This window comes from Pseudophryne corroboree, chromosome 3, assembly GCF_028390025.1.
Source record: "Pseudophryne corroboree isolate aPseCor3 chromosome 3, aPseCor3.hap2, whole genome shotgun sequence".
Classification (NCBI taxonomy): Eukaryota; Metazoa; Chordata; class Amphibia; order Anura; family Myobatrachidae; genus Pseudophryne; species Pseudophryne corroboree.
Window position 1 is genome coordinate 315,553,916 of NC_086446.1, and position 27,799 is coordinate 315,581,714.

General features: G+C 42.9%; 1 protein-coding gene across 1 annotated transcript; it reads left to right on the top strand.

Annotated features, from left to right (window-relative positions):
- The first annotated feature begins 1,076 nt into the window (after positions 1–1,076).
- Positions 1,077–27,065, top strand: WNT3 (Wnt family member 3). Its single transcript, XM_063963512.1, has 5 exons — positions 1,077–1,275; positions 8,711–8,952; positions 11,304–11,569; positions 12,193–12,677; positions 26,562–27,065. The coding sequence occupies exons 1-4, from the start codon at positions 1,139–1,141 to the stop codon at positions 12,670–12,672; spliced, it is 1,125 nt and encodes a 374-aa protein (XP_063819582.1). The 5' UTR covers positions 1,077–1,138; the 3' UTR covers positions 12,673–12,677; positions 26,562–27,065.
- The last annotated feature ends 734 nt before the right edge of the window (positions 27,066–27,799 follow it).

Consider the following 27,799-nt stretch of genomic DNA (forward strand, 5'->3'; position numbering starts at 1 on the left):
AACTTCCAATTGACTGTTTCAATGCCCTAGGCAAGTTTCAGTCTTAAACCTACCAATACCCTCTTTGCAGCCTGTCAACACACTTGTCTTGATGAATAAATTAATAAGAATTCTGCATTTATGATATTAAGTTTACATTTTAAACCAAAAAAAACATTACATGTGTGGGAGAAATTATTTAATACTGTTCATTGCCCATTCATTGGCCCAAATGTGTCCCCCGAGACGGCTTCCTAAAGGTATTGCTGTGCCTGTCTTTACCCCTCCCACTGATACTACCAAATTCAAAAGTGTGGCTGCTATATTAAATGAGGTTATGGCCATTTATCCACAGCAATATTTCTAATTGGATTCTGACAGGACAGAAGATTCACACTTGAGTTTAAATGGGGAAAACAGAAGTTTTTTTTTTTATTTTGTACTGAATTCAATTGTATTTTATAATTGGTAAATACAACTTCACAGGTCATTGTGCGACCCAGAGGCTGATGCAGAACATCACAGGTCAGTGTGTGAGACACAAAAATGACTGCTCTGCTGGTAACACGGAGACTAGTCCGGAACCTAAAAGCACAGTGTGATTCTGAGACTAGTGCAGAGCATCACAGAATAGCATATAATACATTGCCACAGAGACTAGTGAAGACCGTAACAGAACTGTGCGCAACACCAAGACCAGATCAGAGCATAATAGAACTGTGTGCGACAGTGAGACTAGCAGGACATCAAAGGATTGTTAGTTGTAGAACTGCTTGTGACACTGCCGCTGAGACTTCTGCAGACCATCACAGGACTGTATGTGATAGTCAGACAAGTGCAGAACATCTTTCAACAGAACATTTGCAAAAACCATGGAAACATCAGATTTAGATATAGAAAAAAATGAAATGGAACAAGCCAGAGAAAGTTGATGAGTTGGAGGCTGGAAAAAGGATTCCTGATGGGGAGGGGATAGTTTGATTGACTGCTCCATGTAGGGAGGATTCTCTTACCTTGTCTCATGGCTCTGGGATTGGTTGTCGGATGACATCTAGCTTTTCTCTCCTTGTCATGATCAGCAAGCAGAGTATAAAATGCCCAACACCTTCAGTCCCCCAAACAGGCATTCAGCAAAAGGAAAAACCCAGCTTCTCATGGGATGCTCCTCACTTTCCCACCAAGGTCTCCTGACTCCCCCAACACCTACTACTCTCCCCCTATGGACAGGCTCAATATCTTGCGATTTCTTTGGTTCTTTTCAGCTGCCCCCGTTCTGGCAGGTTACCCCATTTGGTGGTAAGAGATCATTGTCTACTACAATTTGCTTTTTTTTTTTCTCTTTCTTTCTTTTTAGGGCGCACATCACATGTATACCTAAATGGTAAAATATTTTATACAGTGGCTGTGAATGTAATTAGATAAGATTAATTGGATGTGCGTTATCTTAGCTACAAGTTTAAAAAGATTTCAAGACTCCCTGTAACATGTCTGCTGTACTTTTCTGCATATACCACTTAGCATAAAAACATATGTTTTAGTTCAAAGGCCGTAGTCTATAACAGAATGCCAACTGCACACTATTCTTTACATTTGCATAAAACTATATGTAATTGGAAGGATTTGCAGGAAGTTGGCTGATACTATGCATGTCCGCATTGTGGAATTGAAGGCAATTTTAGATTTATACATGTGTAATTCTATATTTTTTTACTATCTAAAAGACTTGTCGTAAGTAGGCTCAGGATGTATATTGCAATTCACAGACATCTATAGCTTTGTTTGAAACTACTTATTTGTATTAACTAAAAATATTAATATAATGCATTTATTGTATTTTTTTGCCATGTATCGTAACCTATAGGTTGGTACCCACTATACTGGGTAACCATGCTATTTAGTTTTGACTGATGTGGTTATCGTTTTGCAAATCTATACTTGAATCATAAATTATAAATCTATACGTGAATTATCTTTTTCTGTTGGATAAAATAACTATTTTTGTATAATATTTGTAAACAGCAGTAAAGTTTCTCTTATTCTTAAAAAAAATAAAGAGAGAAGAAGAAAGCATTTGGGTGTTACTACATGCACATTTATCTGTGTGATTACTAGCCACCTGTAATCCATACGTGATTGCCAAAATATCAAAGTATGAAATCCCTGGTAACTGGCATTTAATGAAACGTAAACATGCACTACACAGTGTTAGACCTGTTTACACGCAGTTATGATTATAACAAATTATCACTGGGGAAATCTTGCTCAGTTTGTTATGCCCTAAATACATTTTCTTTCTAATTTATTAATTCCCGTTTAGTCAGGGGTTGTGTTTCATTTCCTTGTGTGGAGGGAGGACAGCTACAGGCTACAGCTGTCTAACCATGTGTAGTACTGTATAATAGTGAGGGTATGGTGAGGCGCAGCCAATTCCTTGAATTATAATTGTTATTATTACTTGTATAAAGGTGCCATGTTATGCAGCGCATTAGAAAGAATATGTATTTGCATCAGTCCCTTGCCAGTCTAAATTCTATAACACACACGGCCAATTAATTTATCAGCATGTTTTGAGGCTTGAAGGAAAACTGGTACATCTGGGGAAACACAGTCACAAGGAGAACATACAAACTCTGCACAGACAGAGCCCAGGTCAGAGTCTCGCATGACTCCAGCACTGTGAGGCAGCAATGATAAAACAAACAAAACTGCTTACAGCAAGGAATCAGCATCATGCCTATAGGTCTTGAACGTATAGTAATTATGTCAATTCATATAATAGAATTTTTCTGGGATATTTTATAGAGTACTTCTTAATGAAAGCAGGGTTGTTCTGTCACCTACATTGACAAAGAAGATATATATTTTTTATATTTTCCTGCTTACTTATCTGTCAGTATTCGTCCATGTGCCTAATTTTGTTGGAACAGGTATTGCAGAAAATATTATATATATATATATATATATATATATATATAAATAAAAGTAGTTGTGATAGAATGATGTTGAGAACAGAATCATACAACTATTTTCACTATTTTCCACCGGACAAGGGATGTGAACTCTGCAAACTTTAAATGAATTGGCCAGATATTGCTAATAAGTAGTTATTTGTAGCATAGATTGCGAGGAGGAATATCTGTACTAAGCCCACTCAGGACGTATACATTCAAATGAAAAGATAAACCAGATTTCAATGATTGAAACCAGTATAGTATTGCAGCACATGATGATGCAGGACAGTTTGTGATTTATAATTGCCTTGTGTTACTATCTACTTCAAGTGCTGTTTCAAGGAGTGTCTTTACATTATGGTTTGATGATCAAGATAGTTTGGTGGTAATGAATTTTAAACCCTGTTTGTTATTTATTGTAACAAATGTAAAATGGTCCCTGTGTAACTGAATGTAATAAGAAAATCACTTGTTTAGAGATATATTAGGCCTTGTACACATGGGAGTTTATGTTAAGCATTTAACACATGCTTTTATAGGCTACTATAAGTTTTTTTACGCAGATAGTCCAAAAGATATTGTTAGCAAAGATTCTGTACACATATACTTTCTGACAAGCGTTTGCTTTGCTCCAACAGTGACATCGCCTACAGCATTTGGAAAAAAGAATGCAGTCTAAAATACAATGGCGTCTTGTAGGAGTGCTCATATGAAGTACATCATAGTGCATTATAATGCAGTGTAACACTACGTATAAAGTTTTGTTTTGTGTATGAGACATTAGGCTGGAGATTATGTCAGACTATGACGAGCATTAAAACCCTGCAGGAAAGGACAACTACAATAATATGCGCAGTAAGCTGACAAACGTGAGGCATAGACAGTGGGACATGTCAACCAATATACAGGACATATACAGTTTTCCTTAAAACCACAAGTCCAATCTTGAAACACAGTCTACAAAACATATTGGAAATGTATAAGGTGCAACAACTGGGGCAATTCAAGGTCCTGCGAATCTAACCGGACATAAAAAGTACAGAGGAAGGGGTCACTAACAAAATAGGAACAGGGCAATAACAGTGGCACATCTGCAGTTACAGTGCTCTCCGTATCAGCATCAGGATACGGTTTATTGTGCTCTAGGTAGGAGTGATGTCATGCTTACACTTTTACATTACAATACAGAGGAAGATACACAAGGCATTAACTCACACAATCACATATATAAGTATGCTGCATACATTTTAATTGAACTTACAGACATAAGATGGAAAAGACAGTGTTGGGAATCCATATAAGAGAATGAAAAGAGGGACAATCAGATGCTGAGACTTTGGGGCCAGATGAGTAGCAGTTGGCAGGTCTGTACACCAATGATCACTGCAGACAAACTGTATCAGCAGTACTGTAAACACACAATATTATCTACGTGTATGGGATTGATTATCTGGAATATGTGGGACTGGGTCTTATGGCCTGCATGCAGGCCAATCTAGCACCAGCGATAGCGATGCGCCGGGCTGCGCATCGCTATCGCTGTTAGGGCTACACACGGAGCGATCTTGCTGAAAATCTAAGCAATCTAGTCAGATTGCTTAGATTATCGCTCAGTGTGTACCCCCCTTCCGAGTTTTCTAGATAAGGATTAATCTATAATTGTGCACACTATGCTTATAATATACATTTAAAATGACCCTGCTCATCAGGTAACAAAGACTGTCTTATATACAGTAGCTCGGCGCAGTGACTACAGATGGAACTTGATGATCATGTTGGAGCGTGTGACATTATCACTAATAATGGACTTTTTTTCTGATTTTTTTTTTTTTTTTTTTTTTAACTCCCTGGATAAAAGATCCCAATAGCTGCAGACTATTGCATTACTTATGACAAAGTTGAAAGATGATTATGGGGCGTATTCATTTAGTGCCGGTTCTTTTGTCCAGGCGAAAAACGTCACTTTCCGGTTGTTTATAGGTTGAATTTACATTCAACCTATTCAATGGACGTGCCATTTTTTCGACTGGATGAAAACCACGTTGATTGGCCAATTCGCCGCCGATCCACGTGTTTTGGCGAATTTGCAGGTGTTTCTTCGCACGTTTTTTGGTCCATTTTCACCCATGCCAATTCGTCCACAAAAAACCCCGAAAAGGCATGGGCGAAAAGTGACTCCAAAATGGGCAAAAACGCCTGCAATTGAATGCTCTAATGTCGAATTAGTGCCGTTTTTTGGCTAGCCAAAGAAAACGTCACTAAATGAATACGCCCCTATATATCAGTATATGGGGCATATTCATTTAGTGCCGTTTTCTTCGGCTATCCGAAAAAACGGCACTAATTCGACATCAGTGTAATCAATTGCAGGCGTTTTCACCCATTTTTTAGTCACTTTTCGCCCATGCCTTTTCAGGTTTTTTTTTTCCATGGATGAATCGGCATGGGCGAAAATGGACCCAAAAACGGGTGAAAAGACCCACGAATTTGCCAAAACACGTGGTTATCGCCTGTGCCGTTTTTTTCAACCAGTCAAAAAAACCTCACGGGCATTGAATAGGTCGAATGTAAATTCGACCTATAAACAGCGAAAAGTGCAGTTTTTTGCCTGAACAAAAGAACCGGCACTAAATGAATACGCCCCTATATGGTCGGTAGTGATATCATTACCCAATCTGTCCTACAGATAGTTATAACGTTTTCAGAACGTAACCTATGCCCTACCATTAAGTCACAGAAGCCCAGATTTATCGAGCCTTGGAGAGTGATAAATTGCACGGTGATAAAGTACCAACCAGCTCCTAACTGTCATATTACAGGATGCGTTTAAAAAATGTCAGTTGGGAGCTGACTGGTTAGTACTTTATTACCATGCAATTTATCACTCTCCAAGGCTTGATAAATCTGGGTCAGATTGCATTGGTTACTTCTACTATCCTTACTGAGGAGGTACAGTTTATCATATGGGATATTTTTGTATGGTGTGTATGAATTACATTTACAGGATCTTGCACACACTATATCCAGTGAACTATTCATCTATTTATGCTTTGTTACTGATCACCAGGAGATTGCACTCCTAGCATTGCAGTCATTGTCACTGTTTCATTGCTTTTAATAAGTGCTTTCCATGTAGATTATGTAGTCATGGAGTCTATGTTTAAGCTGTGCATTCTCCCCAATATACAAGGCATAACTGCTCAGTGGTCCAGGATGGACCTTAGCCACCCGAGAAGGATTACCCTGGTACCAAGCTGGATGAGGTGGGATGGGTTACCAATAGGTAATATCCGGGGTATCCTAATCCCTTTTATTGTTTGGGGATTAGGCTGTAGGATGAGCATTATTGTTTGGTGAGCTTTGTCTGGGTGGGATTCACTGAGGATATTGGGGTCTTAAACCCTTTGTAATAAGGTCTCCCCGAGGAACAGGACAGGAGGATCACTAATGCATGTCCAGTTTGGGCTACAGAGAGGGGTTGGGGAAACACAAAATATGGCTAAAGATGGTTCCTGCTGGAACATCATTACAAGAGTGTGAAGTATTGCTTGTAGAGGTGGAGGGGACAAACTGCGTTGGAGGCTGGACTGAGTCAAGCGTAAAGTTGTGTGGTGACAATAGCAAGGCACCATTTAGCAAGAGTGATTTTAAATCTTTTACTAACACTTGTCAGATGAGTGAGGGAGAGTGACATTCTCCATATTACTCCAGAATTATTAGATATTTACAGGAGCTATATGACGGTTACAGCAGGCAGGGCAACCAGAAATAATTTATATCAAACTTGATCTAAGGAGTCTCCCAGCCTGACATGCTGCTTAGGCTCCCTGCCATCAGTATGCCTGCACTCCTCTAATAGTCACTGCATGAGGACTGAGCTGCTGTGTAACAGCGCACACTGACCACGTGTACTTATTACACTTCGGATTATTTACTTATATAGTGCCAGCATATTCCATGTTCTGTCAGGGGGCTGTAACATCTCTCATCTGAGGTTCAGCTTTGGATTTCATTGTTCAGCTTTATAATATGTCTACCTATGTCTGTCCTTTTATGTATGATAGCTAAAATGTGATGTCTATCATATGTTCAATGCCAATGTATCTGTTACCAGATTAGTGCTTGTATCCATTAATTGAAAATAATTCATACCTTAAGTATCCTGTGTGACCATCCAGAGGCACTCGCATTGGGACGTTCTGTGCCAAACAGAAAATCATTCTGGTTGATTACTTCCTTGTCAGTCAGATACCTTTCTCTATGGACTGGAACCCTTTTAAAGTAGAGCAAGATGGAACCTTTCCTGGACTCTTGTGATTTCACTTATTTCCTCCAGAAATAACCTGTGCCAATAACCCCAGACTTTTAGTAGATTCTTCATTTATTTCAGTAAATCCACAGATGCTGCAAATTGTTATCATTGCATTTAGCAGAGAAGACAGGGGATCACGTGTACATTACACCTGGTGCTTTTACATGGTTTACTAACGGTTATTTCTATTGGATAACAGGTCGCAAATATTACTGAGATACTTATTGGAGGGGACTTTGTGAACAGTTCAGATTGCACAGTGCAATAGTAAATATTTAACAAGTATGGTGATGAATACTGTGCATTTCGAACGCAACGGTCCATCACATACAGCCACACATAGAAGGCATTACATAGCAGGACAGATGAGCTATCTACTACATACTCTATAAAGCTACACTTTTTATTTTTCTCTTCAAATATAGGGCCTTATTCAGGTTTGTTAGTAAACCAAAAAAGCACACTAATGGGCAAAACCATGTGGCACTGCAGGTGGGGCAGATGCAACACGTGCGGAGAGATTAGATTTGAGTGGGGTGTGTTCAAACTAAAATCTAAATTGCAGTGTAAAACTATAGCAGCCAGTATTTATTATGCACAGAAACAAAATAACCTATGCAAATATAAATCTCTATGCTCGTTACATCTGCCCCACCTGCAGTGCAACACAGTTTTGCCCATTAGGTTTTTTTTTGCCAACAAACCTGAATAACCCCCACATTGCTTACAGATTATACAACATTTTTACAGAGAATATTTAATCATTCACGTCAATTCCAATCACAAACCAATTAACCTACTAGTGTGAAACCCACACAAACACGGGAGGAACATATGAATGCCACGTCAATAGGGCCATGGTTGGTATTGAACCCAAGACCCCATCACTGTGATGCAGCAATGCTAACCACTGTGGCACTGTGCTGCCTGTATACAACTTTCTAACTACATTATTTCTTTCCACTAAACACTCCTCTTACCTGAACCTGTAAAAAGTAGTTGCGATGTAACAATACTCATGATTAAAAGTCACGTTATAGAATGAACATTTTATAAAACATTTTTTATATTTGTTCTGACTAAATTAGTTCTGTATATACAAAATATGAAATTATCTTGTCTGATGAGAATGGAAAACAATTATAGCACATTGAATGCACGGTGCAGTGTTGCACATATTTCAGAACATGTAAATGCACAATTTTTGAACCACACATTTTATGCGTACGCTTTGGACGCTAATTTATCTGTTGTGTTCAGGACTGACTAATCGCACCCATTATGTTTATTACGGTAGTCTACAAACTAGGCAAATGTTTGGTAGCAATTGACCCAAAGTTAAAATACGCACATCAGGAAAAAAGGCTGAGGCATTACTATGTGGCTAAACTTGAAGGGTGAGCTATTCAGTACTCCTGCAGAGAGAAAAATGTAAAAGGTGACTTGTCATTTGCTTTCCCACCTACAGGTCCTTGGCACTGGGGCAGCAGTACAGTTCAATTGGTTCACAGCCAATTCTCTGCGGATCCATACCTGGACTGGTACCTAAACAAATGCGATTCTGCAGGAATTACATTGAAATTATGCCGAGTGTGGCAGAAGGGGTGAAGCTGGGGATCCAAGAATGTCAACATCAGTTCAGGGGCCGGAGATGGAACTGTACCACTATACATGACAGCCTTGCCATATTTGGACCAGTGCTGGACAAAGGTACAACCCTGTGTGCTAGAGCCAATATATGGTAATGTTAGGCAAATTAACAGTTTGTATAACCAAAGTATAGTCATAATTCAAATACCATGAACTGCAGTATACTAATAATATCTAGACTAATAATACATTATTGGTGTGAAAGCATTTAAAACAATAGTATTATTAATGGTAGAACAGAATTTACAACCAAATACAGGAACAGCAGTATGGACTCCTAATGCCAGTGCAGAGTGATGGCAGTGAGGAGACCCTGGCAGGTACTGTATAAGGGCAACTCCCTGTTCTGCGACGCCTGGGTCAGAGTACCAGGGAAAATCCAACATGTTGAAAATCCTTGATTCGCCTATTCCAACCAGAAAAAGACCAGGAGCATTTTTAAAATACTGTATTATCCATCTTTAGTTTAAGATGGTGAAAGCTAACACCCAAAAAATGAAGTACCCAGAATGCACCATCAGTTTTAAGTATACATTTTATAATGCAAACCTATAGTAGATGTAGAATGCTGCTTTTCAATGTTTTGGTAAAGCTGATTAACGCTGAAGCAAGATCCAAAAAGTTTATTTGTAGTGCTTTATATATATTTATATCTATCTATCTATGTGTGTATATATATATATATATATATATATATATACATACACACACACACACACGCACACAGATTTGCTTTAAGTTCACTTTCTTACAATTCTTTCAATAAACAAAAGTAAAAAAAAAGAAAAACACACTTTTCTACTCACTTTAGGTAGATATTATTTGCCATGTGAGGAGCTATAAACCTATTCAAGGATTTTTATGAAAATTCCAAGTCTTAAAACAAAAAACCAAACCCAAAGGTTAATAAAATACCAATATTAATGTTTGAATGTAACCAACGCAATAACTGCCAAAATAGGCTCAGCACAGGGGTGAGAAAACACTTGGTGTCTAAGGGGTTAAGAGTAAAATGAGATCGGATGTAATAATGCTCGAGTTCGGTGGCCGTGCGGTAAGCCGGCCAAACTTGGACCTTTTTTAAAGGGGGAATCACTTACAAGGCATGGTTTTGCCTTGCAAGTGATTGCCGCTTTAGAAAAAAAAAAAAAAGTCAGAGCTCCGCCGGCATTCCGTCGGCCGCCGAACTCGGGCATCATTACATCCGGCCCAAGGTCTTTAAATAACGGCAGCTTTTTCATAACCAGTGGTACAAACAGCAAACCTGCGCTTGTTTCATTACTGCATGACTTGAACTTGCTTTAAAACATAATGGAGGGGGATGTCTTGGACTTTTTGCTGCCCCTCTTAACATCATACCTCATGAGCTGCCCTTGCTTTGTCTCTGTCGTCACTAAGACTGCAGGACTGGTCATTCCCATAATAAATGTCCTTATATTTTATCTGTAGTCTGATTAATGTCCATTTGTGCATTGCATAGTATTTTAACCATACTCTTATAAGGAGAATACAGATTCTAGAATTCCATGTTCGCGATCTATCTGATCTATCTCCAGAGAGAGAAAGGGATGCGGAGAATAGTGACAGGAAAACAGGCAAAAGAGATGAGCAGGTTCCCAGAGATGACAGACTCTGCAGGTTTTGCTCTCACACAGGCTGCCGGCTCAGTAACACTGAGTGAATGAGTGAAATGAGCTTAGTGCAGGATGAAAGGAATTTAAGCCTCCTCCCCACTGTGAGGCTGAGAGGGGCTCTGGGCCCAGCAGGACCCCAGGACTATTCACACGCCCTTTCACTGCTCTCCCCCCAGACAGAGAGGGGTCTCCACAAGCAGGGGACAGTGTACAGTCTGCACACAGTTGCTTGTTGCTACGAACCAGCAGGGAAATGGCAGTCTGGTCACACACGGGTCCCAGAGACGTCCATCATTATATCTCTAATACACTGTGACACCAGCACACAAAAGGGGATTGAGTGTCTCAGCAGGTAACTGGCCGAACTGGGAAAAGGAGGGAGAACTTTTTAATAAGGGGCTTAATCCCTTCTCTCCACCATTTACAGATCTGCACTGTGCTATCCTGCTCTTTTTTTGCTGCACGACTCTCTCTTATCCCAGAAGCTTGCAATCTAACAAATCACAGCTACCTGGAGTGCGTGTGTTCATTGTTTTTGTGCATCTAATGTTAGTTTTTGCCTTGCAAACATCTTACAGGGAGGTGGAATAATTTCACTAGAGAATGGTTTGTGACAGAGCAATATACACATCTCATTCTGTATGCTCTATAAAGTATCCGTTTACCACAATGTTGTGACTCTTTCATGCTGTGTTTCACAACATATTATTGTTTGGCTCTGTGAACGTGTATCACTATGGATAGGTTTGTGACACCACTATTCTTTGTTTCCTCCAGCCACACGGGAGTCAGCCTTTGTTCACGCCATTGCTTCAGCCGGAGTGGCCTTTGCCGTGACCCGCTCCTGTGCAGAAGGCAGCTCCACCATCTGTGGTTGTGACTCCCACCACAAAGGTTCATCAGGAGAGGGATGGAAGTGGGGAGGCTGCAGTGAAGATGCGGACTTTGGGGTCCTGGTGTCCAGAGAATTTGCAGACGCCAGAGAGAATCGTCCAGATGCCAGATCAGCCATGAATAGGCACAACAACGAAGCAGGAAGGGCGGTGAGCAAACAAAAGTGGGAATGGTCTAAGAAACCGAACTTTGTAAAATAGCTACACTGCTACACAATGCCAGAGAAACAACAACACAACAATAAAACATGAAAACACACAAAATTTAGCTAAACAAAACCAACAAAAAAGCAAAATAAATAAGAAAGATAAATAAAAGATATGATGAAGATAAACTACTCAAGTAAAAACTGAATGGCAGTCAGTGAAACACAGAAATCCAAAATGTGTAATTCGGACAGAAATTTGATATAAACTAGACAGAAAGCAAAAGACAACTGGATACACAGAAGATTGTATTACAGTTCCATATAGAAGGTGAAACTACTACACAAAGTGTTGTAGGTTTTGGGAAGTAGGGCTCTATAGCCAGTTTTATCTTATAAGCAGCTTATAAGTAACTACTGAAAGCCGCACAAACAGCACCAAAAATGTAGGTGCCGGAAACTTCTATTTTAGATATCATGCCTTCCAGACTCCTAGATTTGTGTCCTCTGTTACTGACAGGAAAGCTGAAATAGATGGTTAGGGTTGCTGTAAAATTAAGACATGACCTGATATGCCTTTCATGTAGTGACTGTCCACTCACACACTAATCTCTCTTTTCCTCCTAGACCATCCTAGATCACATGCACCTGAAATGTAAGTGCCATGGTCTGTCTGGAAGCTGTGAGGTAAAAACTTGCTGGTGGTCCCAACCTGACTTCCGAGCTATTGGTGACCATCTAAAGGATAAGTACGACAGTGCCTCTGAAATGTCCGTGGAGAAACATCGAGAGTCTAGAGGTTGGGTGGAGACCCTCAGGGCAAAATATTCACTTTTCAAACCTCCCACCGAAAGGGATCTAGTGTACTATGAGAATTCCCCGAACTTCTGTGAACCCAACCCAGAGACTGGCTCCTTTGGAACTCGGGGTCGTACTTGCAATGTGACTTCTCATGGAATAGATGGCTGTGATCTGCTCTGCTGCGGACGGGGCCACAACACCCGAACAGAAAAACGCAAGGAGAAATGTCACTGCATCTTCCACTGGTGCTGCTATGTGAGCTGCCAGGAATGTGTGCGGATTTATGATGTCCACACCTGCAAGTGACACAGGTACCACCAGTTAGATTGCTATAGATACATTTGTTAGGAGCAGTGTTGGGCCAATTTATATAATACAGGTTGAGTCTCCCTTATCCAAAATGCTTGGGACCAGAGGTATTTTGGATATGGGATTTTTCCGTATTTTGGAATAATTGCCTAACATAATGAGATATCATGGTGATGGGACCTAAATCTAAGCACAGAATGCATTTATGGTATATATACACCTTATACACACAGCCTGAAGGTCATTTTAGCCAATATTTTTTTATAACTTTGTGCATTAAACAAAGTGTGTCTACATTCACTTATGTTTCATATACACCTTATACACACAGCCTGAAGGTCATTCAATACAATATTTTTAATAACTTTGTGTATTAAACAAAGTTTGTGTACATGGAGCCATCAAAAAACAAAGGTTTCACTATCTCACTCTCACTCAAAAAAGTCCGTATTTCGGAATATTCCGTATTTCGGAATATTTGGATATGGGATACTCAACCTGTATCACCATTTGAACACAGATCTAAGCAAGTGAGAAAGAGCATTGTTTTTCAAAATGTATCTTTTTACTATCAGCACTTCCAACTTAGGCAAACGGTCTTTATAGCGTCTTACTTAATACTATTAGAATACATATTAGACAATAATATACCTATAAATGTCTATGTAATCTATAAGGGTCAAATCTCATTGATGTAGAAGGTTGTTCTGCATGGTAATCACTGCTCAGCTGCAGGAAGTTCCTGATAACAAACTGCATGTGTTGCCTTCACTGGTGATTTTTCCTTCAATTGTAGCATCTTATGTATGAAAGGCTACAAGCAGTAATACAGCAGCGCCTAACAACATATCGGGTACGGATCATAGGGTCGACAGTATCTATGTCGACCATTATTGGTCAACAGTAAGTCGACACCTGAAATAGGTCACATGAACAAGGTTTACATGACAAAAGGTCGACATGAGTTTTTTTTGGGAAAAATTGGTGTAATTAGTGCACCAAGTCCCCTCGCATGGCTCGCCATGCTTCGGGCAAGGTGCCTCGCTCCTCTACCGATGTACTCGGCACAGGTTACCATTCTCAATTGTAGTCTACATGGATCGTAAAGCATGAAAAAGTTAAAAAAATGAAATTGTGAAAAACTCATGTCGACCTAGTAACCATGTCGACCAATAGTGGTCAACCTAGAGACCGGATACCCAACATATTGTATCTATATGCTTCCCTAAAGCCAGATACTTCATTCACAAGTGCACTCTGCCTTTAAAATACCAGCATCTGGGTATTGTGATACCATTCGGAATTTCGACGCCGGGATTGTTACGTGTCGGAATTCCGGTGTCAGCATTTTGACAGGCGGGATCCCGGCCGTCGGGATCGTAACCAGAACCCATTACAACATACGGTAAGACTGTAAATTTCTCACAATATAATCACAACATAATCCGTGTCACAGAATGCTTTAAAAATTCTGATTCATAGTTGCAGGCAAGGCGTCAGAATTACGTGCTCGGAAGTTAAAGCGGCACTCCACCTGTATTAATAGTAATTAATATTAATCTGCTTATGAATGTAACCATGAGCACTATCAGCACCAGCCCTTTACCTGGTCCAAGAGATCCTTCTGAAATCAGATGGATCACCTGCATATTCTCACCTCTGAATATTCTGTAATTCTGTATGCATGCCCACGGCACATCCTCAGAGCACTTAGGGGGTGACCCAATTAGATGCGGAAGAAGCCAGAACGGGTCCCGGCGGCTAAGTGCTAAAGGCAGATTCTGCTTGCACCCTATGGAGATGGATGTGGTATAGAAGATCTATAGTATTTAGGTCGACGCCATATGGTCAACAGGTAGAGCAACAATAGTCGACTCAAGTACTTGATAAAGGCACATAGCCTATATAGCCCATATAGTTATACAGTGCTCACTGAATGCTTGTTGTATTCTAATGTGTTACATTAGGGATGCACTTGTTTTACATTAGTGTTGTCATTTGCATTTAAACACCACAAATCTACTTTAGTAGGTCACTGATAACTACATAAATAGGAAACACAAATTCATGATATTAAACCAAATTTCCTTTGCTTTAAATTACCACCATGCACTTTATAAGGGATGTAGTTATGTGACCGCCGGTCACAAAACCTCCCCCTACATACCGCTGCCTGAAAATATCGACTGTTAGCATGCCTACTAACAGGGACTATTCCCACTCGTGGGTGTCCACGACACCCATAGAGTGGGAATAGAACCTTATGCTCGCCCCCCCCGCCGGCATTCCACTGCCGGGATACCGGCGGAGGTATGCTGACCGGTGGTCATGCATACCCAACCCCTTTATAATGCTAGTACTATACAGGTTTATATAGAGTGTAAAGTGCACTGAGCTGTACGTTATAAAGATACTAAGAGGTAGATTTACTAAAGTTTGCAAAACAGTGGAGATGTTGCCCATAGCAACCAATCAGATTCTAGCGGTCATTTCTCGAATGCATTCCAGGAAATGATAGACAGAATCTGATTGGTTGCTATGGGCGACACTGCCACATGTCTTTTAGAAGATTTACTAAATGTACGCCTAAGAGTCAGAGTTCTGTGATCATATAGCAATCACACTCTGCATAAGATGAGAGGCATGAATAGCCTTTTATATTATGAGAATGTACATGTGGGGGGGGGGGGGGGGGTGAGTGGGGGGGGGCAGTAGTGATGGGAATTTGTAACAAATATAGTGCACTGTACTTTTGGCATTCATTTGATGCATATCAGATATGTTGTGCTTTCTAATAATTTAGAGGTGGCTTTTACATTTTATAACACTATGGTGAGAGTGGTTTACACTGTTGTCCCATATTAAGGTATATGCAATTGGAATTCGACCGTTTTTAAATTCAACACAATTCGACAGTCAGACACCCTCCCGCCGGGACCCGAATTCGACATATTCAATAAAAAAACGGATTCGACAGTCCCGCTGTCGAAAAACGGACCAATTGACGATAGTGTGCGTCCTGGATTCGACTTCATGGCCGTCACAAAACTGTGTAAAAAATTGTGAAAAAAAATGCGTGGGGTCCCCCCTCCTAATCATAACCAGCCTCGGGCTCTTTGAGCCGGTCCTGGTTGTAAAAATACGGGGAAAGAAATGACAGGGGATCCCCCGTATTTTCACAACCAGCACCGGGCTCTGCGTCCGGTCCTGGTGCCAAAAAATACGGGAGACAAAAAACGTAGGGGTCCCCCGTATTTTTAACACCAGCACCGGGCTCCACTAGTCAGAGAGATAATGCCACAGCCGGGGGACACTTTTATATCGGTCCCTGCGGCCGTGGCATTAAATCCCCAACTAGTCACCCCTGGCCGGGGTACCCTGGAGGAGTGGGGACCCCTTAAATCAAGGGGTCCCCCCCCTCCAGCCACCCAAGGGCCAGGGGTGAAGCCCGAGGCTGTCCCCCCCATCCAAGGGCTGCGGATGGGGGGCTGATAGCCAAGTGACAAAAATAAAGAATATTGTTTTTTGTAGCAGAACTACAGGTCCCAGCAAGCCTCGACCGCAAGCTGGTAATTGGAGAACCACAAGTACCAGCATGCGGGGGGGAGAAACGGGCCCGCTGGTACCTGTAGTTCTACTGCAAAAAAAATACCCAAATAAAAACTTTATTACATACATGCACGCCGACACACACATACTTACCTATGTTCACACGCCGACTCGGTCCACTTCTCCAACTAGAATCCACGGGGTATCTGAAAATAAAATTATACTCACCAAAATCCAGTATAGATCTGTCCTCTTCTTTTTTGTAATCCACGTACTTGGCAAAAAAATAAAACGCAAAAGGCAAACGCAAAAACTGGTTAGATAATAGGGAGCAGCGCGTTGTGGTTAATGGATCTTTTTCAACTTGGACTGAAGTGCTAAGTGGTGTGTCGCAAGGCTCAGTATTAGGACCGCTATTGTTCAATATTTTCATTAACGACCTAACCTAATGGTCTAGAGAGCATGGTGTCAATTTTTGCAGATGATACCAAATTGTGTAAAGTTATAAATGCGGAGAGGGATGCTGAGTCGCTTCAGAATGACTTAGTTAAATTAGAAGCTTGGGCAGCGAAATGGAGAATGCGCTTCAATACAGACTTACAAGTGTAAGGTTATGCACTGTGGTAACAAGAACAAAAATAACACCTACCTACTAAATGGGGTAAAATTAGGGGATTCTGTACTGGAAAAGGACTTAGGTGTCCTCATAGATAGCAAACTAAGCAGTAGTACCCAAAGTAGGACTACAGCAAAGAAGGCTAATAAGATATTAGCATGCATAAAACGGGGAATTTGATGCTAGGGACGAGAGTATTATACTCCCGTTATATAAATCACTTGTGAGGCCACACCTTGAATACTGTGTACAATTCTGGGCACCTTACTACAAAAAGGATATCCTGGATCTAGAAAAGGTTCAAAGGCGGGCGACCAAACTAATTAAGGGTATGGAGACTCTGGAATACGAGGAAAGGCTTGCAAGACTAGGCATGTTTACACTGGAAAAGAGGAGATTAAGAGGGGACATGATCAACATTTACAAATATATAAGGGGACAATATACAGATCTTGCGCAGGACCTGTTTTTGGTTAGATCAACACAGAACTCGTGGACACTCGCTCAGGTTAGAGGAGAGGAGATTCCACACAATACGGCGTAAAGGTTTTTTTACGGTAAGGACGATACGTGTTTGGAATTCCCTGCCTGAGGGAGTTGTAATGGCCAACTCAGTCAACACCTTTAAGAATGGGTTAGATAAATTCCTAATGGATAAGGATATCCAGGGTTACGGGGCATAGTCACGCACTATGGTTATTATAAAAAAGAGGGGTTAATCGGAACGGCAGTCAGCAACTTCAGTCAAAATTTTATACAAAATAATCGTGCATAGGAGACCACAAATAGGTTGAACCCGATGGACAATTGTCTTTTTTCAACCTTAGATACTATGTTACTATGACCACGCACTGAAAGGGGTCCCATGTTTACACATGGGACCCCTTTCTCAGACTGCTGAAACCCCCGTGACTCCTGTCACAGAGGGTCCCTTCAGCCAACCAGGGAGCGCCACGTCGTGGCACTCTCCTGATTGGCTGTGCGCGTCTGAGCTGTCAGACGGCGCATAGCACTATGCCGCTCCATTATCTTCAATCGTGGGAACTTTGCGGTCAGCGGTGAGGTTACTCGCGGTCAACCGCTGACCGCAAAGTTCCCACCATTGAAGATAATGGAGCGACATAGTGCTATGCGCCGTCTGACAGCTCAGACGCGCACAGCCAATCAGGAGTGTGCCACGATGTGGCGCTCCCTGATTGGCTGAAGGGACCCTCTGTGACAGGAGTCACGGGGGGTCCCGGCATTCGGGGAAAGGGGTCCCATGTGTAAACATGGGACACCTTTCAGTGCGTGGTCCAGCTTTTGCATTTTATTTTTTTGCCAAGTACGTGGATTACAAAAAAGAAGAGGACAGATCTATACTGGATTTTGGGGAGTATAATTTTATTTTCAGGTACCCCGTGGATTCTACTTGGAGAAGTGGACCGAGTCGGCGTGTGAACATAGGTATGCGTGTGTCGGCGTGCATGTATGTAATAAAGTTTTACTATCACGGTGTGCGTGTAGTTTTTATTTGGGTATTTTTTGTGCAGTAGAACTACAGGTACCAGCGGGCCCATTTCCCCCCGCTTGCTGGTACTTGTGGTTCTCCAAGTACCAGCTTGCGGGGAGGCTTGCTGGGACTTGTAGTTCTGCTACAAAAAACAATACTCTTTATTTTGTCACTTGGCTATCAGCCTCCCATCCGCAGCCCTTGGATGGGGGGGGGGGGGAGAGACAGCCTCGGGCTTCACCCCTGGCCCTTGGGTGGCTGGAGGGGGGTAGACCCCTTGACTTAAGGGGTCCCCACTCCTCCAGGGTACCCCGGCCAGGGGTGACTAGTTGGGGATTTAATGCCATGGCCGCAGGGACCGGTATAATAGTGACCCCCGGCTGTGGCATTATCTCTCCAGCTAGTGGAGCCCGGTGCTGGTGTTAGAAATTCGGGGGACCCCTACGTCTTTTGTCCCCCGTATTTTTTGCACCAGGACCGGACGCAGAGCCCGGTGCTGGTTGTGAAAATACGGAGGATCCCCTGTTATTTTTTCCCCTGTATTTTTACAACCAGGACCGGCTCAAAGAGCCAGAGGCTGGTTATGCTTAGGAGGGGGGACCCCACACATTTTTTTTCACGATTTTTAAACCATTGCCACCCCTTCCCACTGAAAAACATGCTCTGATCTCCCCATATTATTTTAGTCAGTAAAAAAAAAAAATATTCTTTTAAAAAATATATAAATAATATTTGTGGCTCATAATAGACAAACCAAGTACATAATCCCTTCTAATATAAATAGATATGCTATTAGCAATAAAAAAACCAAAAAAAAACAAACCATGTTTTTACATTTTTTTATTAGATTCCGCCAGCAAAATGAGGCGGACTGAAATTGACGAAAATAAGAATTTACTCACCGGTAATTCTATTTCTCGTAGTCCGTAGTGGATGCTGGGAACTCCGTAAGGACCATGGGGAATAGCGGCTCCGCAGGAGTCTGGGCACAACTAAAAGAAAGCTTTTAGACTACCTGGTGTGCACTGGCTCCGCCCACCATGACCCTCCTCCAAGCCTCAGTTAGGATACTGTGCCCGGAAGAGCTGACACAATAAGGAAGGATTTTGAATCCCGGGTAAGACTCATACCAGCCACACCATATAACTCGTGATACCATATCCAGTTAACAGTATGAAATTTAATTGAGCCTCTCAACAGATGGCTCATAACAATAACCCTTTTGTGAACAACAACTATGTACAAGTATTGCAGACAATCCGCACTTGGGACGGGCGCCCAGCATCCACTACGGACTACGAGACATAGAATTACCGGTGAGTAAATTCTTATTTTCTCTGACGTCCTAGTGGATGCTGGGAACTCCGTAAGGACCATGGGGATTATACCAAAGCTCCCAAAACGGGCGGGAGAGTGCGGATGACTCTGCAGCACCGAATGAGAGAACTCAAGGTCCTCCTCAGCCAGGGTATCAAATTTGTAGAATTTTGCAAACGTGTTTGCCCCTGACCAAGTAGCAGCTCGGCAAAGTTGTAAAGCAGAGACCCCTCGGGCAGCCGCCCAAGATGAGCCCACCTTCCTTGTAGAATGGGCTTTTACTGATTTAGGATGCGGCAGTCCAGCCGCAGAATGCGCCAGCTGAATTGTGCTACAAATCCAGCGAGCAATAGTCTGCTTAGAAGCAGGAGCACCCAGTTTGTTGGGTGCATACAGGATAAATAGCGAGTCAGTTATCCTGACTCCAGCCGTCCTGGAAACATAAATTTTCAAGGCCCTGACTACGTCCAGTAACTTGGAATCCTCCAAGTCGCTAGTAGCCGCAGGCACTACAATAGGTTGGTTCAAGTGAAAAGCAGATACCACCTTAGCGAGAAACTGGGGACGAGTCCTCAATTCTGCCCTATCCATATGGAAAAACAGATAAGGACTTTTAAATGACAATGCCGCCAATTCTGATACACGCCTGGCCGAAGCCGAGGCCAATAACATGACCACTTTCCACGTGAGATATTTTAGATCCACGGTCTTTAGTGGCTCAAACCAATGTGATTTTAGGAAATTCAACACCACGTTGAGATCCCAGGGTGCCACTGGAGGCACAAAGGGGGGCTGAATATGCAGCACTCCTTTTACAAATGTCTGAACTTCAGGTAGTGAAGCTAGTTCTTTTTGGAAGAAAATCGACAGAGCCGATATCTGTACCTTAATGGAGCCTAATTTTAGGCCCATAGTCACTCCTGCCTGTAGGAAGTGCAGAAATCGACCCAGCTGAAATTCCTCTGTTGGGGCCTTATTGGCCTCACACCAAGCAACATATTTCCGCCATATGCGGTGATAATGTTTTACCGTTACATCTTTCCTGGCTTTAATCAGCGTAGGAATGACATCCTCCGGAATGCCCTTTTCCTTTAGGATCCGGCGTTCAACCGCCATGCCGTCAAACGCAGCCGCGGTAAGTCTTGGAACAGACAGGGCCCCTGCTGCAGCAGGTCCTGTCTGAGCGGCAGAGGCCATGGGTCCTCTGAGATCATCTCTTGAAGTTCCGGGTACCAAGCTCTTCTTGGCCAATCCGGAACCACGAGTATTGTCCTTACTCCTCGTTTTCTTATTATTCTCAATACCTTTGGTATGAGAGGCAGAGGAGGGAACACATAAACTGACTGGTACACCCACGGTGTCACTAGAGCGTCCACCGCTATCGCCTGAGGGTCCCTTGACCTGGCGCAATATCTCTCCAGTTTTTTGTTTAGGCGGGACACCATCATGTCCACCTGTGGCCGTTCCCAACGATTTACAATCAGTGTGAAGACTTCTGGATGAAGTCCCCACTCTCCCGGGTGGAGGTCGTGCCTGCTGAGGAAGTCTGCTTCCCAGTTGTCCACTCCCGGAATGAACACTGCTGACAGTGCTAGCACGTGATTTTCCGCCCATCGGAGAATCCTTGTGGCTTCTGCCATTGCCGTCCTGCTTCTTCTGCCGCCCTGTCGGTTTACATGGGCGACCGCCGTGATGTTGTCTGACTGGATCAGTACCGGCTGGTGTAGAAGCAGGGGTTTTGCCTGACTTAGGGCATTGTAAATGGCCCTTAGTTCTAGAATATTTATGTGTAAGGAAGTCTCCTGACTCGACCATAGTCCTTGGAAGTTTCTTCCCTGTGTGACTGCCCCCCAGCCTCGAAGGCTGGCATCCGTGGTCACCAGGACCCAGTCCCGTATGCCGAATCTGCGGCCCTCTAGGAGATGAGCACTCTGCAGCCACCACAGCAGAGACACCCTGGTTCTTGGAGACAGGGTTATAAGCCGATGCATCTGAAGATGCGATCCGGACCATTGGTCCAACAGGTCCCACTGAAAGATTGTGGCATGGAACCTGCCAAAAGGAATTGTAAGAAGCCACCATCTTTCCCAGGACTCGCGTGCAGTGATGCACCGACACCTGTTTTGGTTTCAGGAGGTCTCTGACTAGAGATGACAGCTCCTTGGCTTTCTCCTCCGGGAGAAACACTTTTTTCTGGACTGTGTCCAAAATCATTCCCAGGAACAGTAGACGTGTCGTCAGAACCAGCTGTGACTTTGGAATATTCAGAATCCAACCGTGCTGGTGTAGCACCTCCTGAGATAGTGCTACTCCTACCAACAACTGCTCCCTGGATCTCGCCTTTATTAGGAGATCGTCCAAGTACGGGATAATTAAAACTCCCTTTTTTCGAAGGAGTATCATCATTTCCGCCATTACCTTGGTAAACACCCTCGGTGCCGTGGACAGTCCAAACGGCAGTGTCTGGAATTGGTAATGGCAATTTTGTACCGCAAATCTGAGGTACTCCTGGTGAGGATGATAAATGGGGACATGCAGGTAAGCATCCTTGATGTCCAGGGATACCATGTAATCCCCCTCGTCCAGGCTTGCAATAACCGCCCTGAGCGATTACATCTTGAACTTGAACTTTTTTATGTATGTGTTCAAGGATTTCAAATTTAAAATGGGTCTCACCGAACCGTCCGGTTTCGGTACCACAAACAGTGTGGAATAGTAACCCCGTCCTTGTTGAAGTAGGGGCACCTTGACTATCACCTGCTGGGAATACAGCTTGTGAACTGCCTCTAGCACAGCCTCCCTGCCTGAGGGAGTTGTTGGCAAGGCAGATTTGAGGAAACGGTGGGGGGGAGACGCCTCGAATTCCAGTCTGTACCCCTGAGATACTACTTGCAAGATCCAGGGATCCACCTGTGAGCGAGCCCACTGATCGCTGAAATTTTTGAGGCGGCCCCCCACCGTACCTGGCTCCGCCTGTGGAGCCCCACCGTCATGCGGCGGACTTGGAAGAAGCGGGGGAGGACTTTTGCTCCTGGGAACCTGCTGTTTGTTGCATCCTTTTTCCCCTACCTCTGCCTCTGGACAGAAAGGACCCGCCTTTTCCTCGCCTGTTTCTCTGGGTCCGAAAGGACTGTACTTGATAAAACGGCGCTTTTTTAGGCTGTGAGGGAACCTGGGGTAAAAATGCTGACTTCCCAGCTGTCGCTGTGGAAACTAGGTCCGAGAGACCATCCCCGAATAACTCCTCACCCTTATAAGGCAAAACTTCCATGTGCCTTTTGGAATCTGCATCCCCTGTCCACTGCCGAGTCCATAAGCCTCTCCTAGCAGAAATGGACAATGCACTTATTTTAGATGCCAGCCGGCAGATCTCCCTCTGTGCATCTCTCATGTATAAGACTGAGTCTTTTATATGCTCTATGGTTAGGAGAATAGTGTCCCTGTCTAGGGTGTCAATATTTTCTGACAGGGAATCTGACCATGCAGCGGCAGCACTGCACATCCATGCTGACGCAATAGCTGGTCTAAGTATAATGCCTGAGTGTGTATATACAGACTTCAGGATCGCCTCCTGCTTTCTATCCGCAGGCTCCTTTAGGGCGGCCGTATCCGGAGACGGAAGTGCCACCTTTTTAGACAAACGTGTGAGTGCTTTATCCACCCTAGGAGGTGTTTCCCAACGTGCCCTATCCTCTGGCGGGAAAGGGAACGCCATTAGTAATTTTTTAGGGATTACCAATCTTTTATCGGGGAAAGCCCACGCTTCCTCACACACTTCCTTTAATTCTTCAGATGGGGGAAAAACTACGGGTAGTTTTTTTCTCCCCAAACATAATACCCTTTTTAGTGGTACCTGGGTTTATATCCGAAATGTGTAATACCTCCTTCATTGCCTCAATCATGCAACGAATGGCCCTAGTGGACATTAGATTTGACTCATCGTCGTCGACACTGGTATCAGTATCCGTGTCGACATCTGCGTCTGCCATCTGAGGTAGCGGGCGTTTTAGAGCCCCTGATGGCCTTTGAGACACCTGGGCAGGCACGAGCTGAGGAGCCGTCTGTCCCGCATTTGGCATGTCGTCAAATTTTTTGTGTAAGGAGTCGACACTTGCACGTAATTCCTTCCATAAAACCATCCACTCAGGTGTCTGCCCCGCAGGGGGTGACATCACTTCTATAGGCATCTGCTCCGCCTCCACATAATTTTCCTCATCAAACATGTCGACACAGCCGTACCGACACACACCGGGAATGCTCTAACAGAGGACAAGACCCCACAGAAGCCCTTTGGGGAGACAGAGAGAGAGTATGCCAGCACACACCAGAGCGCTATATAATGCAGGGACTAACTGAATTATGTCCCATATAGCTGCTATAATATTTACTGCGCCTAAATTTAGTGCCCCCCCTCTTTTTTTTACCCTTTTCTGTAGTGTAGACTGCAGGGGAGAGCCAGGGAGCTTCCTTCCAGCGGAACTGTGAGGGAGAAATGGCGCCAGTGTGTTGAGGGAGATAGCTCCGCCCCTTTTTCGCAGACTTTTCTCCCGCTTTTTTAAGGATTCTGGCAGGGGTAATTATCACATATATAGCCTCTGGGGCTATATATTGTGATTGTTTTGCCAGCCAAGGTGTTTTTATTGCTGCTCAGGGCGCCCCCCCCAGCGCCCTGCACCCTCAGTGACCGGAGTGTGAAGTGTGTATGAGGAGCAATGGCGTACAGCTGCAGTGCTGTGCGCTACCTTGGTGAAGACAGAAGTCTTCATGCCGCCGATTTTCCGGACTTCTTCTTGCTTCTGGCTCTGTAAGGGGGACGGCGGCGCGGCTCCGGGACCGAACACCAAGGCCAGTTCCATGCGGTTGATCCCTCTGGAGCTAATGGTGTCCAGTAGCCTAAGAAGCCCAAGCTAGCTGCAAGCAGGTAGGTTCGCTTCTTCTCCCCTTAGTCCCTCGTTGCAGTGAGCTTGTTGCCAGCAGGTCTCACTGTAAAATAAAAAACCTAAATTATACTTTCTTTCTAAGAGCTCAGGAGAGCCCCTAGTGTGCATCCAGCTCGGCCGGGCACAAAAATCTAACTGAGGCTTGGAGGAGGGTCATGGTGGGAGGAGCCAGTGCACACCAGGTAGTCTAAAAGCTTTCTTTTAGTTGTGCCCAGACTCCTGCGGAGCCGCTATTCCCCATGGTCCTTACGGAGTTCCCAGCATCCACTAGGACGTCAGAGAAATGACTGTCGAAAAGCACTGTTGTCGAATCGACATTCTTCAATTGAATATACTTTTGTCGAAAAGCCGCATTTTTACGATTGCAAACATGTCGAATTTGAGTAAATGTCGAATTGCAAAAAGTCGAATCTGAAACGGCAGGTTTTTTGTCGAAAAGTACTGTATTGCATTGTCGAATCTTTTTTTTGTGTCGAAAATGCCCCGTTTTTCGACATTTGCGCCAATTCGACCGCAATTGCATATACCCCTAAAGGTCTTTTTTTCTTACATTTTTTAAAGTAAGAAAAGTCCAAAAAAGCAACTAGGCATAAATAAGCTCTTAAGAAATCAGTATGGTTCAAAGTGAATGTTATTTATTTACGGGGGTATCCAATTACAGTAGGTGCGATGAAACATCGTGAGCAGAAAATGGGATTCTATTTTTGCGATTTTTCCCGATAATGTTTTTTTACAGGGTATCCAATTAGATCTCCTGTAAAAAAATAGGTTTTCGTCCAAAAACACAGGGCATATATCCAATTATCCGGGGTACATTACCACGGGGAATGTTATCGCCCGGGGCTATCCTATTATCCGTAAAAACTGGCACGAGCATGGCATCAACTGCCATCAGCTCCAGCTCGGCACTGCAGGTCCTCTCCACTGTCACATGACCCCTGACTGACCGGGGCATCCAGGGAGGGGAAAGAGGCGAGTGCTGGGTCATAGGGCCGAGTGCTGGCTCCCAGAGCCCTACCTGCTGCTCCTACTGTGGCGGGCATGTGGCACTGAGTGGAAGGGGTCGCCGCGGCTTATCTCGGATTTTGTTTCACCTGCCTCAGGCAGGCAAAACAAAATCCCCATTAAGTTTCATGATTTTCAGGGCTGCGGCACAGAAAACATACAGGTTTCACTGAACCTGTGTGTTTTAGGACAAAAATTTTTTTTTTTTGATGGGAGATCTAATTGGATACCCCGTAAAAAAAAAGAAAAAAAAGTTAAACATAGGAAAAAATCATGCAAAACTCCCATTTGTCGTTCTAGACGTTTCATCGCACCCGATTGGATACCCCTCCCTTAAGGTGCATAAACACGGTGAGATTTTGTCTCTCTTTGATTTTGACTATGCGATATGGACTATGGGGTATATGCAATTGCGGTCGAATTCCGGCTGTGATATTGGCTATGTGGGATTTAGAGTAAGTTCCAATTTTGACTATACTTTAGTACTAGATAGTCAAAATGTACTTGCCTGCACAGTCTATCTAGACTTACGATACCATCCGTGCAGGGCCGTGCATCGGGATCACATCGGTATCGCAAGGTGGCTAACACCTTGTGATCTGCACTCATTTTCCTTGCGATTTTGACTATATAGTCAAAATCGCATGGATAAATCTCACCGTGTGTATGGACCTTTAAGGTATGGACTCTACATGTTACATGAATTCTACAATTAATAAATAAATAAAAACAGAAAATAAAACAGTGCTGTTCAGGGATACTGTACCCTGTGTTAGGATTTATCATATGCCTACCACCTATAAGGTAAAGTTATTTTGTGGTTTCAGAAGCACTTCATGTTCCTACTCAATTCATAAGCTGCATTCTCATTTTTAAGACTTGCCGATCAGTCAATAACTTGTGTAAATAAGTTGTATAATACTTTATCAGTCGTAACTTTTCATCCATATTTCTCTGCTATCCACAGACACAAGTTTTGAAAACCAACATGGACATAACAAAAAAAACATCTACCATGGCGACCAAGATTACAGATGAGCCGACTAGCCATCAACTTATTCAACATACTTCGACAATTTATCTGGAGCACGTTATTGTTATGTCTTAGGTTATCGGACCTGGACAGAGCCAACAGACAGCGGGCAATCAACTTTTGTGTGGTTGAAACCAGTTGGCATAAACTAGATGCCTAAAACATATATCCAAAACGCAGATTAAGTAAACCGTACAGTTCTATCCAATATCTCTAAAACAATGACGAGCAATAGCGGAGGGGACCATTAGGAAGAGGCCGTGCCTGGGAACCCAAGTTTCAACTTTATCCATTGCTCCTTGCCAACAGCACGTCCAACATCAGATAGTCCGTCCAAAGCTTTCCATCACATTCATACAAATGTTCGAATTTTATATTCACAATCATTTTTTTTTAAATATTATTTATTATGCAATGTGTATATATCCTATATGAGTTAACGAAGAATATATATATATAAATATATATAATATAATTATATTACAAATATATATTTGGAGAAAAACAAATTGTGTGTTTTATCATAATAGCTTTTTTATTTTAACTGTGTAAAATTGCCTCTATAAGAAAACAACAGCAACAGATTCTGTATACGCACCATCAATTACCACATCAAGATATCATGTGGGTTCCCAAAATCTGCTACCATACTTTCCCAATACTAAGAGAATGATATAGAGTGGGTGGGTCCTATACTTGGTTTCCTTACTGGCAGCCCGCCTTTTTACAAAATGAAGGATAATTACATGTTGGCACGGCACACCACCCACATGTTAAAATAATTTCTGCATTTTTGGGGTTGTCTGACTTCTGTTACGATCATTACACTTGACAAGTGCTTGGCTAAAGGTAGGTTCCACATTCTTATCTAGAGAAGTCACCTCCCATCCCCTTAAAATCTTTTACATATACTAAATTACTGTCAAACATAATGAACTGAAAGCAGTGAGGCTTTACTGTAGAAGTGTGGAGAAATGTTATAGGGCTGCCAACAGTCTAACAATCATTGAAGTTGAAAGTGGACTATCACCTACACTTCGGCAGGTTTGGATGGTTTAACCATTTTACAGCAAATCAGTTTGCACTGAACCATTGACATCACTAAGGCACTAAATTAACTTATTCTCATGGAATACTAGTTACATGAAAAGGCTATATTGTTATGAATATTT